This window comes from Mixophyes fleayi, chromosome 10 (genome assembly GCF_038048845.1).
Source record: "Mixophyes fleayi isolate aMixFle1 chromosome 10, aMixFle1.hap1, whole genome shotgun sequence".
Lineage (NCBI taxonomy): Eukaryota > Metazoa > Chordata > Amphibia > Anura > Limnodynastidae > Mixophyes > Mixophyes fleayi.
The window spans coordinates 5856521-5872112 of NC_134411.1; the positions used below are offsets into that span (position 1 = coordinate 5856521).

Here is a 15592-nt window from a genome sequence, read left to right on the forward strand (position 1 = left end):
TGTGAAATTGTGTAACGGGTGGTAATAGGGTAAAGTAGTGAGGTTAAGAGGGTGGTTGAGGAATATTATAAGCTTGTCTGAAGAGGTGGGTTTTCAGAGAACGCTTGAAAGTTTGTAGACCAGAGGAGAGTCTTATTGTGCGAGGGAGAGAATTCCATAGAGTGGGTTCCAACAGAAAAAAAGTCCTGTAACCTGAGAGACGCAGATCTAGTGTAGAATGGAGTTGGCGAATTGGGAGATATTTTGAGACAAGAGAGGAGATGTATGTTGGTGCAGCTTTGTTGATGGCCTTGTAGTTAGTAAAAGTATTTTATATTGGATTCAGTAGAAAACAGGCAACCAGTGTAGAGACATACAGAGTGATTCAACAGAGGAATAACGATTTGCAAGGAAAATCAATCTTGCCGCAGCGTGCAAAATAGATTATAGGGGTTTGAGTCTGGTTTGGGGAAGACCAGTAAGGAGGGAATTGCAATTGTCAATGCGAGAGATGATAAGTTCATGAATTAAGGTTTTTGCAGTGTCTTGCATGAGATATGTGTGAATTCTGGAAATGTGTTTTAGATGTATGTAACATGATTTAGATATAGAGTCAATGTGGGAAACAAAGGATAGGTGTGAGTCAAGGATTACACCTAGGCAGCGAGCTTGTGGGGTGGGATTTATGGTCATTTTATCAACAGAGATAGAAATGTCAGGTATGCTCTTGTTAGTGGGTGGGGAAATTATTAACTCTGCTTTAGAAAGATCAAGTTTGAGTTGGCGAGAGGACATCCAAGATGAAATGGCAGAAAGACAGTCAGTTACACGGGACAACACAGATGTCGAGAGATCAGGAGAGGATAGATCAATTTGGGTATCATCCGCATAGAGATGATACTAAAATCCAAAGGAACTTATTAGATTTCCAAGAGAAGCGGTATAAATAGACAACAGCAGAGGACCTAGCACTGAGCCTTGCGGTACTCCAAATGATAAAGGAAGTAGGGCAGAGGTGGCCCCAGAGAAATTAACAGTGAAAGAGCGATTAGAAAGGTAGTATGAGAACCAGGATAGAACAGTGTCTTGAAGACCTAGGGATTGCAGGGCTTATATGAGAAGAGAGTGATCAACTGTGTTAAATGCAGCTGAGAGATCCAGGAGAATTAGGAGAGAGTAATGGCGTTTAGTTTTAGCAGTGATCAGATCATTGACAACCTTAGTCAACACAGTCTCTGTGGAGTGTTGAGAGCAAAAACCAGACTGAAGAGGATCCAACAGGTTGTTTGCGGAAAGGAAGAGTGTGAGGCGAGTGTAGGGAAGTCTCTCTAGAAGCTTGGAGGGGCACGGGAGCTGAGATATGGGACGGTAATTTGAGAGAGAGTTTGGGTTGGAATTTTGTTTTTTTAGAATAGGAGTAATCACTGCGTGCTTGTATAGTGATGGAAAGATGCCAGTAGAGAGCGGGAGATTACAGATTTTAGTTAGAGGTGAAATGAGCACAGGAGACAGGGATCTACCAATTTGCGAGGAAATAGGATCAAGAGGATAGGAGGTAGAGTAGGAAGATAAGAAGAGAGTAGAAATTTCCTCTTCATTTGTGGGGTCAAATGAAGAGAGGGTATCAGAGGGTAGTGGGAAAGAATTGAGCTGATTGCTTGTCGAGGAAGAGGATACCATTTCTAGTCTGATCTTATCAATCTTGTCCTTGAAATAGGAAGCAAGATCCTGGGTGCTGATAGTAGATGGAGAATTTGGGGTGGGAGGATTGAGAAGAGATTTAAATGTGTTAAAAAGGCGTTTGGGGTTAGAAGCCTGAGCATAGATAAAAGATTGGTAGTATGTTTGTTTTGCAGTGTCCAGAGTCTTTCGATAGGAGCGGTAGATAGAAGTATATGTAAAGAAGTCATTAGAGGTGCGAGATTTACGCCAGTAACGTTCTGCTTTACGGGAAAGTTTTTGAAGATTTTGCGTTGCTGTAGTGTGCCACGGCTGATATTGAAGTCGATGTGTAGTATGTATTGTCGCTGGAGCCACTTGATCAAGGGCTGTTGCTAAGGTTTGGTGAAAATTAGGTACTGCCATCTCAGGGGAGGAGAATGTAGAGATAGGGGAGAGAAGGTGTTGGAGAGAGGTGGAAAATTGTTGAAGATTAATAGAATTAAGATTTCTGTGGGTATGAGGAGGCTTGGTGGAGTTAGACAGTACAGAGGTTAGAGCAGTGGGGGTGAGCATGTAGCTGATAAGGTTATGATCCGAGAGGGGGAAGGGTGTGTTAAGAAAATTATAAAGTGTGCATAGTCTAGAGAAAACAAGATCAAGGCAGTGCCCATCCTTATGAGTAGATGATTCAATCCACTGGGAGAGGTTAAGTGAGGAGGTTAGAGAGAGTAGTTTGGAAGCAGCTTTGGAAGGTGGGTTATCAATGGGGATATTGAATTCACCCAGGATGAGGGTGGGGATGTCTGAAGAAGTGAGAGAGCCATGCAGAGAAATCCTCAATAAATTGTTGGTGTGGACCAGGGGGCGATACATGGCAGCAACACGCATAGAGACTGTGTTAAAAATCCTAACAGCATGTACTTCAAAAGATGTGAACATGAGTGATGGGACATTTGGTAGAACTGTGAACGTGCACTGTGGGGAGAGAAGTAGTCCAACCCCACTGCCTTGTCTGCCTTCAGGTCTGGAGGTGTGGGTAAGATGGAGACCACCATGTGAAAGTGCTTCAGGTGAGGCAGTGTCTGATTGCATGAGCCATGTTTCTGTTATCGCCAGAAGGTTGAGGTTTTTTGAGAGGAAGAGGTCATGTATGGAGGTAAGTTTGTTACAACCAGAGCGTGGATTCCAAAGGGCACATTTAAAGGACTTTGGAAGAGAGGGGAAACAGGTGGTTTGAGGTTTGCTATAGAGCGGTAGTGTTCTGATGTATGTGTGTGTGAGGAGTGTGGATTAGATGATATATCACCGGCTAATAGAAGCAAAGAGAGAAAAAGATAGGAAAGGGGATTGTAAGATTTGTGACCTTTTATTTTCTGGCGACAGGTGAAGGCTGTACTTGTTAGAGATAATAAATAGGACAACAGTTCATGGGTGTTAACTAGAGGTGAGTGGAGTAAGGCAGGTGCAATGTGGACAAATGTTTGTGTTGGTGGAGGGGTGAAAGGTGATACAGTACTAAAGATAATGTCATAAAAGAGACTAAGAAAAGCAATTTGTTGAACATTTTGATAAAAGAGTAAAAGACAAAAAGTTAGGAGATTTTAAAGAATTACCTATTTGCAGTGTTCCGTATAGATAGACAAGTATTGCAGAAATAGACTGGCAGATGTAGCTGGATGTAATCAAATGTTGTCCAATGTTTGTCCAACTGTGCTGTCTAACTGTGCATTTTCGTACACTTTGTGAGAAAACATACAAAAGTCTCACCCCACATGTGTTACCCCATAGACATTTTGATTAGAATACCAAGTATGGTGGTTTTATGGGCTTCCCATAGGATGGGCTGTAAAATCTCTGGGGAGGCATTCTGGGCTATTATAATCAGTATTTGCACGACATATTTTGAGCATATGCTCTTGTTTGAGAAGAAGCGATTCTTAAATCGCCATCTGAAGTGATCACAGGAGTTTTGGGATATATTAATATTAACTCTGCAGCCTCATGGTCTGACCAGGACATCATGGGAAGACCTGGACCCCTTCCAGTTTCTGTGGAAGTACTCGGTCTACAAAAAAGTAATCAATTCTCGAGTGTAAATCATTTGGAGACCAAGTAGTGTGTGTAAGCTCTAGCAGAAGGATATGATGCCCACCAGTCGTTATATAGCTTGAATAATTTGAGTTGGGTTTTTAATTTAATTCACAGGATTCTTTGGTATGTCCTGAATGGATATGTGTATGGTTTGATCAGTCTAGTGTTGAGTCCAGAATAGTATTGAAGTCCCCTCCTATTATTGTTATGCCTCCAATAGAGTGAGCTAAATTGGTCTAAAAGGCTTTCTGCTGCACATTTGGGGCATGTATTGAGGCTAGGGTATTGGGGTTTGGTATAGGGAACCTCTAAGTATGATAAGTATACCAAGAGTGTCCGAGGTCAGTGAATCTATTGTAATTGGAACACTATGGTGTATCGGTATTGCTGTACCTCTACGTTTCACATTTTCAGAAGAGTAAAAAGCATGTGAGTGCGATTTAGAGGCTAGAGATGGGTGCGGATCTTTAAGATGTGTTTCCTGTAGGAAGATTAGGTCAGGGTCCTTGTTCTCGAAATATTGCATCGCCATGGTTCCTTTATTTGGTGATTTAAGACCGTTGACATTAAGGGATAATGATTTAAGCTTCATGGTGTTTTAATGTGATTATTTTATATAATGTCCATAACATATAATGTGTCCTTTATGAACTCTAAAATTGCAAACCCATGAAAAATGCTCTTCTGCAATTTGATGGGCCTACTTTTGTGAAATTGTATCTTGTTTTTTGGGAAAGTGCATGGGTTTGTGGTCAGTATGGCAGCCTCTGGGGGGCTACAAATGTTCACACCAGTTAATGCAATGGGATGGGATGATTGTTGGTGTTACTTGATGAGTACATGAGTGTGGTTACCTTTTCACCAAATGCACAACTAAGATTTAAGTTTTTCGGGATAATAGATACAGTGGTGAAGAGGTAACATTTACAGGGGCAATCCCTGATCAAACTCCCTTTACTTCCTGCAAAATTACTTGATTTCTCTGTCACCTTTGACGTTCGGAAGATCGGGTCTCATCTATACACATTGTGCTCATTACAGTTTCATGTTTGCATGAAAGTACACACACACTTCAAGCAATGTAAATATTCAAACACAAAAGTAACACATGTAATAAAGACAGTCTTGTTATCCCCTGGCTTAAATGATTGATTAAAGATATAAATGAAGATTAACCAAGCAGTATTTTAGGAAGAACTACTGAAAAGTTTAAATGAGGAAGTACTACTAAAGTTTTAGTAGGTTGGACTTTGAAGTGATGCTTCAGTTTCTCACCAGGTGTATGTCCAGGTGTATCCACTAAGTTAGTCACAGATTATTTTACCAGGAGCAGTTCCAAGGACCATGACGTGGGTATTGACCTTGAAATGTGCTAGTCAGACATATAGACTTGTATAACAGGTGGGGTCTGATGCAGCTCGAATCTTACAGTGTTTGGTGTATAAGGAAATATTCCAGGCTTCTGTACACTTTTGTGTTGGGAGGGGAGGGGGCGGTTTGCTACAAAGTATTCACAAGACAGTATGTAGCAAAAATAGTGTTGTATTAATGGATACAAAATACATACAATGTATGCGGCTTCACTGTTTGTCATACAGTAAGAGTGCTGAAAGCCACTCCAACATTCACAACCTTGTTGTATAGCTTCTTGTATACTGTTATAAATGTCAGAGAAGCAGGGGCGGATCTAGAAAACTGGTGTACCTGGGGCGATTTAGGCCCCGCCCCTTTCTAACATCTTAGGCTGCCGACGGCTGCATACTATGTGCAGGTCCGTCCAGCCGTGACAGGCAGGGACAGTGTGCTGCCCGGCTGCTCTGATTGTGTTTTAAAACACAATCAGAGCAGCCGGGCAGCACACTGTCCCTGCCTGTCACGGCTGGATGGACCTGCACATAATGTGCAGCCGTCGGCAGCAAGTTTCTGCTAGGGGGAACGATCGCCCCGAGAGCCCCCCCCCCTGGATCCGCCACTGCAGAGAAGCACATATAGTGAAAGTCCAAACCAATTGTAGTTATACTTTGTATGTATAATATAGGTCTTTTCTTCTCTTTTCCATTCCTGTTGTAGGAGGCTCACCGTATAGATGTAGATCTGTGTTTCCTTTTAAAGAGCTTCACCTTCCCGGTGCTTAAGGATTTTGCTTTTGATGCTTCTATGTATCAGTGCCAGCCTGTATCATACCTTCATGTATAGAATAAGATGTAGGTGGGTAAATCCTTAGATGTAGTCGAGGAACAGATCTGCCGCAATGGTTGGTCCTGTGGGAGGAACCAACCAGTCATTTAGTCTTGGCCAGAAGGGGCTCTCCAGGCAACTGGAACCCCACCGACTCCCACTAAGTTAGCGCCTGCTTGGCACAGTCATAACTAAGGTTGTGTGATGTTTTTATTGATTCAAAGCTTTTCTCCAAGTGTAAAATTACTGAATGCTGACCATGCATATGGATATTTAAATAAGTAGAATTGCACTCATAATCAAACATTGTGTGTCCATAGTTGCTGACATTTGTAAATGACCCTTATATATTAACATAAGACTGCCAAACGCAGCCCTCCAAGATTTATTTTGGTGCCTCCAACTTTTGAACTTTCTCTCTCTCTTTCTCTCTCTCTTTCTTTCTCTCCTTTTATTCCAACATAAGAACAGCATAGCACAAACATTCAGTCCTTGCCTGGTTAACTTTCCTCTGTCTCTCTATATTATATATATATATATATATATATATATATATATATATATATATCCATCCACTCTTTTCACATAAAAATTTTGGCCAGCACCGCACTACCATGTGTACATGTGCCTTAAATATTGAGCATTTGTGGTCTAATCCTATCCATTAATATAGCTCTTCATTGTACATTCTTCAGGATGGTCAGTGATGATGTCACTCTTTGTGGCCCCCAGGTGGCTCCCTGAGTCGAGCCGCTGGCTTGTTCTCCGTGGTAAATATGAACAAGCTATCAGATACCTGAAGAAAGTGGCCAGGATTAATGGGAGAGCAGAGGAGATAGAAAAAGTTACCGTGGAGGTAAGTAGTTTGTCCAGGATCTACATCAGCCCAGATGTTCTACTTGTACAGGTGAAATTGCCACAAAGTAGAAGAATGCCAGGGTTACAATACGGTGTGTTATAATGAAACAAGTAGAAGAAGGACGTGCAATCGCCAGTGCAAATATATATATATATATATATATATAGCAATACAAAAAGATTTCCCTTGGTGCCAGAGTGTCAGTGTCGTATGTTAGGATAATAACAACAGGCAGCTGCTAATGTTAAAAAGGTCATATATTAATCCGAAACATAATACAATCAGTGCACTGATATAGCAAGTCTGTATCAACAAAAAGGGTGAATACCCGATACATCAATCTACCCAAAAAACCCAATCTTTCAATCGATACAGGGATAGGGATGAATCACAATAGGGATAAAGAGTTCTTATTCACTCTAAAGTCCAACAAATTGTTATTGTACCTCATCAGCTCCAATAGATATATTGTATAGTCTACTAAGAGCGATATCCTGTGTCAGGGTGCTGACAGGTATAGTGACCAATAAGTTTATAATCAAGCAATATACTGAAGATATATGGGAGCTGATTTCAGAAATCCAGTGCTTTAGATGACTGCAGGACTGGCGTCTTATATATATATATATATATACATATATCTATATCTATCTATCTATATATATATATATATATATATATATATATATATATATATATATATATATATATATATATATATATGTATATCTAGTACATATTCTAAAAATAGAGAGGGCACTCACCATTTAAAACAAATAGATTATTCTTTATTTTCAATCCAGTTCCTTTATATTATAGTTCGGTCTTACATCCAGACCTTTTTCAAGACAGATTTTCATTGACCAGCAGACAAAACAAGCATAGACGTTTTTTGTATATATATATATATATATATGTGCACCGGTGATTGCATGTTCTTCCTACTGCTATTACGTGTGTCATTTATCATCTCCATTTTTGTCTACATCTTGGAATTAAGAAGATTCGTATTGCAAGAATTCCGGAAATAGGATTGCTTTTCACCAGATATGCCATTACTATTTTATCATTTGTTACGAAGCTACACTGTTTGAGTTTAAAAAAAAATAATTATTGCTTTATATCTTTATATTTGGTACATTATGGGTGGCGCTTCTTTCTGCTTTATATTACAGGAATTTGGGCACTTGCAAATAAGTGCTAAGAATGGGAAACTGCCCATTTTACGTGATTTCATTTACATTTTGCACACTTTTGCATTGGTTCCACAATTTCACCTAGCGCCTTCACTGCTTATTATATAGATACAGATATATATCTATATATCTATATATATATATATATCTAAATCTATATATATATATATATATATATATATATATATATATATATATATATATATGTGTGTGTACATGTGTATATATATATATATATATATATATATATATAATCTATATATATATATACACACACTGACCAGGTTTAAAAAATATTGATGGTGATAACTGGTTAAGTAAACCTCAACTAATGTCTTCAGAATTGTTTTTGACCTTTAATAAAAATGTTTTTTGTTTTTTTACATGGGCAGTGGGATAATAGAGGGTTATCTATAAGTGTTGGAACACCCTTTTAAAAATTAAAAAAATTAGATTGCATTCAAGATGGCTGACTTCAAGCTGGCCGCCATACTGGCCACATACCCTAAAAAGTTTACCACCACACCCAGATCATATGTGTAGGCGCTGGATAAATATTTATTTACTCATTTCTGTTTTGAAAGGGAGTTTCCACACTTATGGACCACCCTGTACTTCATATTTAAGTATACAATTTAAGGGCAGCAGTCTTTCCCACGTTCATTTGTATTTTACTTCTGTAATCAACACTAAAAAAAAAATAGAAAAAAAATCTAACAAAGATCATCAACATTGCAAGCGGGAAAATGTATACGTTTACAGAGAGATTAATCCCAGCCTCACCATTCATACATTATTATGTCATTTTACTGTTAAAAATATTGTTCAATGTGTAGCTTGATGTAAAACCACACAAATAAGAACCAGGTTTGCATTGGACAGAGCCAGTGTTAGTAAAGTAGTCCTATGTCTATGGGTATAGTCTAAGAGGCTTGTCCTCCCCTGAACAGCATGCATGTCAGCAGGGTGTAACGGCCACTGTTGCCAAGGGTGCAGCAGCTATGGGACCCAGAGGTGCACTATAACAATGAGTTTCCATTCTTACCTTATCATTTTCTTTCTCTCTTTCTGCAGACAATTAAATATGAGATGCAAAAGGAAATAAATGCTTCTTCTAAGTCTAATTATTCCACGTTAGATCTGATTAGGACACCTGTGGTTCGGCGGATATCCTTTTGTATATCTTGTACTTGGTAGGTATTAAGCTTGTTGTTGACCCCATACACATAAATAAATGTGTTACTTTCATTTCACTTGTCATTCAAACATGGAAGAAAACTATTTTTTTGTTTTGTACATCTAATATTTATTTGGAAACAGAAATTGTATAATATGTACATGCTATTTGTTCATGCTTTTTATAGGTTTTTGCACCAAGAACAATAATATAAAACAAACTTGGCATAATGGTAGAACAATCCATACTACATTTCCCTTAGTGATTGGGACACGTCCTCAGTTCAGTCATTGTCTCTTCTCCTTGGCCTTGTTCTCTCAGGTTCTCCACCAGTTTTGCCTACTATGGTCTGGCCCTGGACCTTCAGCAATTTGGGTTCAGCATCTACATCATGCAGACCATCTTTGGAACAGTTGACATCCCAGCCAAGTTTATCTCCTATTTCATGATGACTTATTTGGGGCGTCGTGTTCTGCAAGCTTCTAGTTTGCTCTTAGCTGGTGCTGCAATCTTAGTGAATATCTTTGTTCCTGAAGGTAAAGAGTTTCTTGATAGTTTCTGTTGGTTCGATTAATTAGATAAGTTATTTTTTCTACCCATCTACATTTCTCTAGAGATTGATACTGCTGTGATAACACTTTACTTTACAATAGCTAATTTGACTGATTGTGATTAGTGCGCCCAAACAGTAAGGTCTCTTCATCTGACAGAATACATTAGCACCAGTGTTTCAACAGATGGACAATTTCACATGACTTCAGCAACTATTGGCTGTTCCAAGATTTTCTTTTGAAAGTGTTCTTTTATTCTGAAGTTGTGGAATATATGACAAATTCCTACCTGCTTTTTAGCTCCTGGATACACTGTGTCTTGCACAGAAAAATAGCAGGGAAAGTGATTTTGGTTACCAGAATTCTAAGCATTTGACCAAACCCTAAACATAGAAACATAAAATTTGATGGCAGATAAGAACCACTTTGCTCATCTAGTCTGCCCATTTTTTAGCCTATAGTAACCTCAAATTCTATCGCAGACATGTTTAAAGTGCTCTATTGTATTAGCCTCTACTATCTCTGATGGGGGGGGGGGAGCTATAAAACTTATTCTTTACCCTTTCTGTGAAGTAATTTTTTCTCTGATTTCCTCTGAACCCACTTCCCTCCATTTTCAATGCATGTCCTTATTTTCTAATACTTATTTTCCTTTTAAGAATGTTTCCCTCCTATACCTTGTTAAAACACTTGATATATGTGAGGATACCACCTTTAGCTGGGATGGCAGTTACCCTCTGTGGGATTCAACTAACTCAGGTAGACCAGAATATATCCAAAATAAGGCTTTATTACGACAACACAATACCACAAGACGTTCACAAGATAGAGGGTAAATGGTAATATGTATCCTCCAGCAGCCTCTTGTAGTCAGCACTCCAAAATAGTAATCTCAGTCTCTTTCAGAGTCTTATCTTCCCACAATATTACCACTACCGATTAGCTAGACAGCTACAGTGTCACCCAGCCTGGGTTACTGGCTCACACAGACCCTGTCCTGCTAGGGTTTCCTCTATTGGCACCATGATGCCTGGCCCAGAGTTCTTTTCGCCAATGTCTTGTACACCAGGATCCTCCAAGCTACAATAACTCTCTTGGCATTCTCCTCTACCTATATTCTTGGCTGTATGCACAGGGAGTAGGGTCAAATGTCTCAGTCCTTCCCCTTACAGCAGTGGTTTATCAGTGGATACTTTAACTGTTAGACATACTGTCTCTGTTACCTTGATTATATAATGGGATGGCTTGACTCAATTAGCTATTTGGCTGAATACACTAAACAAAGGGTTACAATATAACATCAAGGAATGACACTACACGCTTGCGTGAAACAACAAGACATTTGACACATTGTATCTACCACATTACACAATCTGAGTCCCATTTACCAATGCTATTTCAGCCTGTATATTAGTCTGGAGGCACATTGCATATCATCTAGAAGTTCTAACCTAATTACCTCTCAGATTACCTGTTGACCTAGCTAATTAACTTAGGCTGCCAGCTAGTTAAGTCAGACATTGTTCTGATTACAAACCAAATGGTAATTACATTAGCTAACACAAGCAAAATGACTTCTGCTGTCCTGTTATTTTCACACAGTATGGCAATATTCTTTATATTTCTAATACATACAATATTGCAGGAAATAGCAAGGGCAAAGTGTACCTAATAACATGAAATAATAATAGACATAATACACCAATGCTCTGGTGTATATTCTTGGACTGGGCCAAGGAATAAAAAGTACATTAAACCGTGAGGTGATGAAAAAATAAATCTCAGTCCAGTAGCGCCCCGTTTCTTGACAATATATTTGAAAGTTTATATCATGTCCCCTCGTTCCCTTCTATGCTCCAAAGTACACATATTAAGATCTCTTAGTCTTTCCAGGTAACTTTTGTGCTGTAGGCCATGCACCATTTTAGTTGCCCTTCTTTGTACAGTCTCTAATGTATTTATATCCTTCTGGAGATATGGCCTCTAGAACTGAACACAGTATTGTAGATGAGGATGTACCAATAACCTATAATGTGCCATTATTACATCTTTCATTCTGCTACTGATTTCTCTCTCTATGCAACCAAGCAGTTCCCTTTCTAATTGCTTTGTTACATTGCTTACCTGACTTACCTGAAATAGTGACTCCTAGATCACTTTCCTCCTCAGTAGTTTCCATTATAGTGCCATACTATTTATCCTTTGGGCTTTTGAGACCCAAGAACATGATTTTGTGTTTTTTTGGCATTAAACTGTAGTTGCCACACTCTTGACCATTCCTTTAGTCCACTTAGATCATCAATCATTTGTTTAACCCCTCATGGTGTGTCTACCCTGTTAAATATATTTGTCTTATCTGTAAAAAAGGCATATTTTCCCTTCAATACCATTTTCAATGTCACCAATAAAGAGATTAAAAAGCAAAAGCTCAAGTACGGATCCCTGGGCTACTCCACTGGTAACTTTTCTCTCCTATGAATGCACTCCATTTACTACAACTGTGCTTTCTAATCTTGGTACAAAGTAGATACACATCTAAATATACAGAAATACACATCTAGAAATCATATATATCTTCTATAAAGGTATACGCCTTAAATTAAACTAACAATACATGCAAATACCTGTTGTCATCTGCAGAACAATATTTGGTCAATGCTTTGTCTTTCCTAGAGTTTCATGTGGTGCGAATGTCAATGGCTGTCTTCGGGAAGGGATGCCTAGCAGCATCATTCAATTCTGTGTTCCTGTACACTGGTGAATTGTACCCAACTGTGATCAGGTGAGAAAACACTCAGTGTGGTATACAGAAGAGGTCAGATTCATATATCTTATCTTATTGACGACTTATGATTTCACTGCAGGCAGTCTGGCATGGGACTGGGTACCATGATGGCACGGCTTGGAGGAATAGTTGCTCCACTGATTCAGATGACTGCGGACTATTATATTCATCTACCATCCATTATTTATAGCTTCTGTCCTATAGCTTCTGGCATTGCTGCCTGTTTCCTTCCAGAGACACGTGGTGTTCCTCTCCCTGAGACCATACAAGATGTGGAGAGGTTGGTACAATATTATTCTGGTTCTTCCAACTATACTCTATATTATAGTGGAATTTCTAGTCCCTGCTCTTTACTTGCTGTTCTTTAGAGATTAATCAGTATATTCCTATGTCAGCAGTGCTATGAACAAAATAAATATTTGCATCTTTCTATGACCAAGAAGAAAATCCAGGCAAGAATCAGTTTGGGTTTTAGAAAAATATAATTATTTTTTATTCATTTTTGAAAATTGTGAGGGCAAGAACAATGCTGAAACAATAACACTGCAACCGACACAGAGACAAAGAACTTTGATATTGTAGAACATTGAGCAAAACATAAAAAAGAAGAAATCAGGGAGGACTCATACTTCCACTCCTGAGTTACACCAACAGCTGTTTGGTAACACCACGCACACAGGCAGCGCTGGTCAGCCAATTCAGTTACTTTCAAATAAAGCTTTGCTTCATGTATGAACCCAGGTCATAACTGAGCTCCATTAAAATCTGAAATTGTTGACATTTTAACTAGGCTTTTGTAAAACTAAAGAGGCCAATGGCCAGTATCTGCCATTACTGGTATACCCCATTGCAGAGGGCCAACTGTGTCATAAAGTCATTCAGAGTCTTCAGTCTGGTCACCAATTACATTGTCAGCACTTGGCCGAAATAAACCCAATTCTGCCATTCCATGGTCAGCATAACATCTAGTTACTGTATATTTTTGTTATTGATGAGTAGCTCTATGGGTCATACCTAGCTTACTCTTTCTTGTCTTGTGCTTACTAATCACATGCTGTTTAACCATTTCAGTGCCAGGGGTTTGTGTTGATGAGCAAAATGAATCCCATTAAAAATATAGGATGAGACCTGGGGGTAAATGTATCATACCCCGGTTTCTTCAACTCGCGGGAGTTCAGCGTCTTCGCAGCTTACATTTAAAGCGGCACTGCCTTTCTAAAGGGAAACTTCGCTTTACAAGGCAGCGCCGCTTTAAATTTAAGCTACAAAGACGCTGAACTCCCGCGAGTTGAAGAAACCGGGGTATGATACATTTACCCCCTGATCTCTGACAACAAGTCCTTCTGCAGAGTCAAAATGGCCATGTACTTCTGAGAATGCTCCTAAAAATGTGCCCTATTCACCTCTTTATATCACTTCAGTAATCTTGACCAGCACAATTAAATCTGTTATTTGCCACACAAAACTAGATTAATCAATGCACCTACTCTATACATTATAATTAAAACCCTCACTCAATCCAACTACTCCTAACGTCTGGTCTTCCGCAAATGCTGCCATTTTGCTCAGCAAAGTGTTCAGCAATCAAGGCACATAAAGAGGATTTTGCTCTGTGCCTCCATTGTGTGCAGTTAACAAATATTACCTATTTTCAGATGATTACAAATTTAATCGATGTGATAGTGTTTTAGGAAGCTCAATTAAAATGCCTGCCTATGTATCTAACTTATTAATATGTTCCATATTGCAATGTGTAGCAGTCAAACATATTGCTTTTACGCCTTTCTCCTCCATGTTGTATTGCACCTATCTGCTCTGTAATGGCAACGATGATTGACCATGTCCACTTCTTATATCTTTACAGACCAAGGAATGCAAAGGAGATCATCAACTACAATGAAGAGATTCCTTTAAAAGAAACTTAATTAAATCTCATAAACACAAAATCCTGATAATGTCATGTTTTCCATCAACCATCAACTCCACATAGCTTGACAAACGTATGCACACAAGAATCTGGGACTAGATCTCACCAATCTGTTATTGTAACTTATTACTATACATTTATAGATTAGCATGTTTACATTATAAACAGTGCAGTTTAGTCACTCTTGTATACAGTAGCTGATAAATTGCTCCATTACATATTGTAGAATGTGTTTCATTTTATGTTGTATAGAATAGGGCCATAAAAACATTTCCTTAAATGTGTTGTATTATTGATTTTTTCTGACCCATACTATCTTTTTAATTTATTATTAGATGATATTAAATTTAATCCACTCCAAAGAGGAGCATAACAATTATGGGCACACTTTATAGAAGGGCAGGATATTCTATTACACAACAACATTTGTTTGTGTTTTTTTAGGTTAAGTGTTATTCCATTACTTGGAACTAGAGATGCTCACTGACCCCTGTGAACTGGTTTTGGTTTTGGATCTGGATTAGCTTCGTGCTCTGGTTTTGGTTTTGGCAAATCCGCCCTCGTGTGTTTTGGTTTTGGTTTTGGATCTGTATTTTTAGAAAAATTGCTAAAATATGCTAAAATCCCATAATTTTGCTCTTTTTTTGTTCCTACATTATTATTAACCCCAGTAGCACTAATTTTAAGTCATTTGCAGTCAATTTTGACCACCTCACAGGTCACAATATTATTTTCATACACTTTCAAACAAAGACTGCAGCAGTTCTTGCCAGTGATAAGAAGAAGGCTATTGTCATGCCTGGGCATAAGACCAAAAAATCCACCTCTATGTGTGGAATTCTTTTTACCCAAATCCTGACAACAGTTTGCTAGCCATTTGTAGTGTTTCTAAAGCCACAGTAAGTAGATGTAGGGACTTTAACCATCTAGGATCCTCATCAATGTTACGCCATTTGAAGCGAGTTCATGGAAAGCTCTTGGGAAAATCAAAAACTTATGCTAAAAAAATAACAAAAAGCAGTCTAGCATCAGCTGCCTCCCTTCACTCATCTAGGTCCCAGCACCTGCAATTTACACCCCCAACACCTCCATCATCAATATCCTCACAAATGATCGGAGTTAGTCCTGCATCCAAGTTGCTAATGCGAGATGACTCCTCCCCTATCAGGACTCCTCAGAAGAATCCT

The 15592-nt window shown here is 38.8% G+C and overlaps 1 protein-coding gene across 1 annotated transcript in view; it reads left to right on the top strand.

The window, feature by feature from the left end:
- LOC142103355 (solute carrier family 22 member 6-B-like) overlaps window positions 1-14659 on the top strand; it is a 33973-nt gene extending 19314 nt beyond the window's left edge. Inside the window, exons 5-10 of the mRNA XM_075187417.1 lie at window positions 6643-6766; window positions 9040-9158; window positions 9464-9678; window positions 12367-12475; window positions 12558-12758; window positions 14343-14659. Of these exons, the coding sequence (XP_075043518.1) occupies window positions 6643-6766; window positions 9040-9158; window positions 9464-9678; window positions 12367-12475; window positions 12558-12758; window positions 14343-14403 (829 nt within the window). The 3' untranslated portion in view covers window positions 14404-14659. The remainder of the gene's footprint in view (window positions 1-6642; window positions 6767-9039; window positions 9159-9463; window positions 9679-12366; window positions 12476-12557; window positions 12759-14342) is intronic.
- The last annotated feature ends 933 nt before the right edge of the window (window positions 14660-15592 follow it).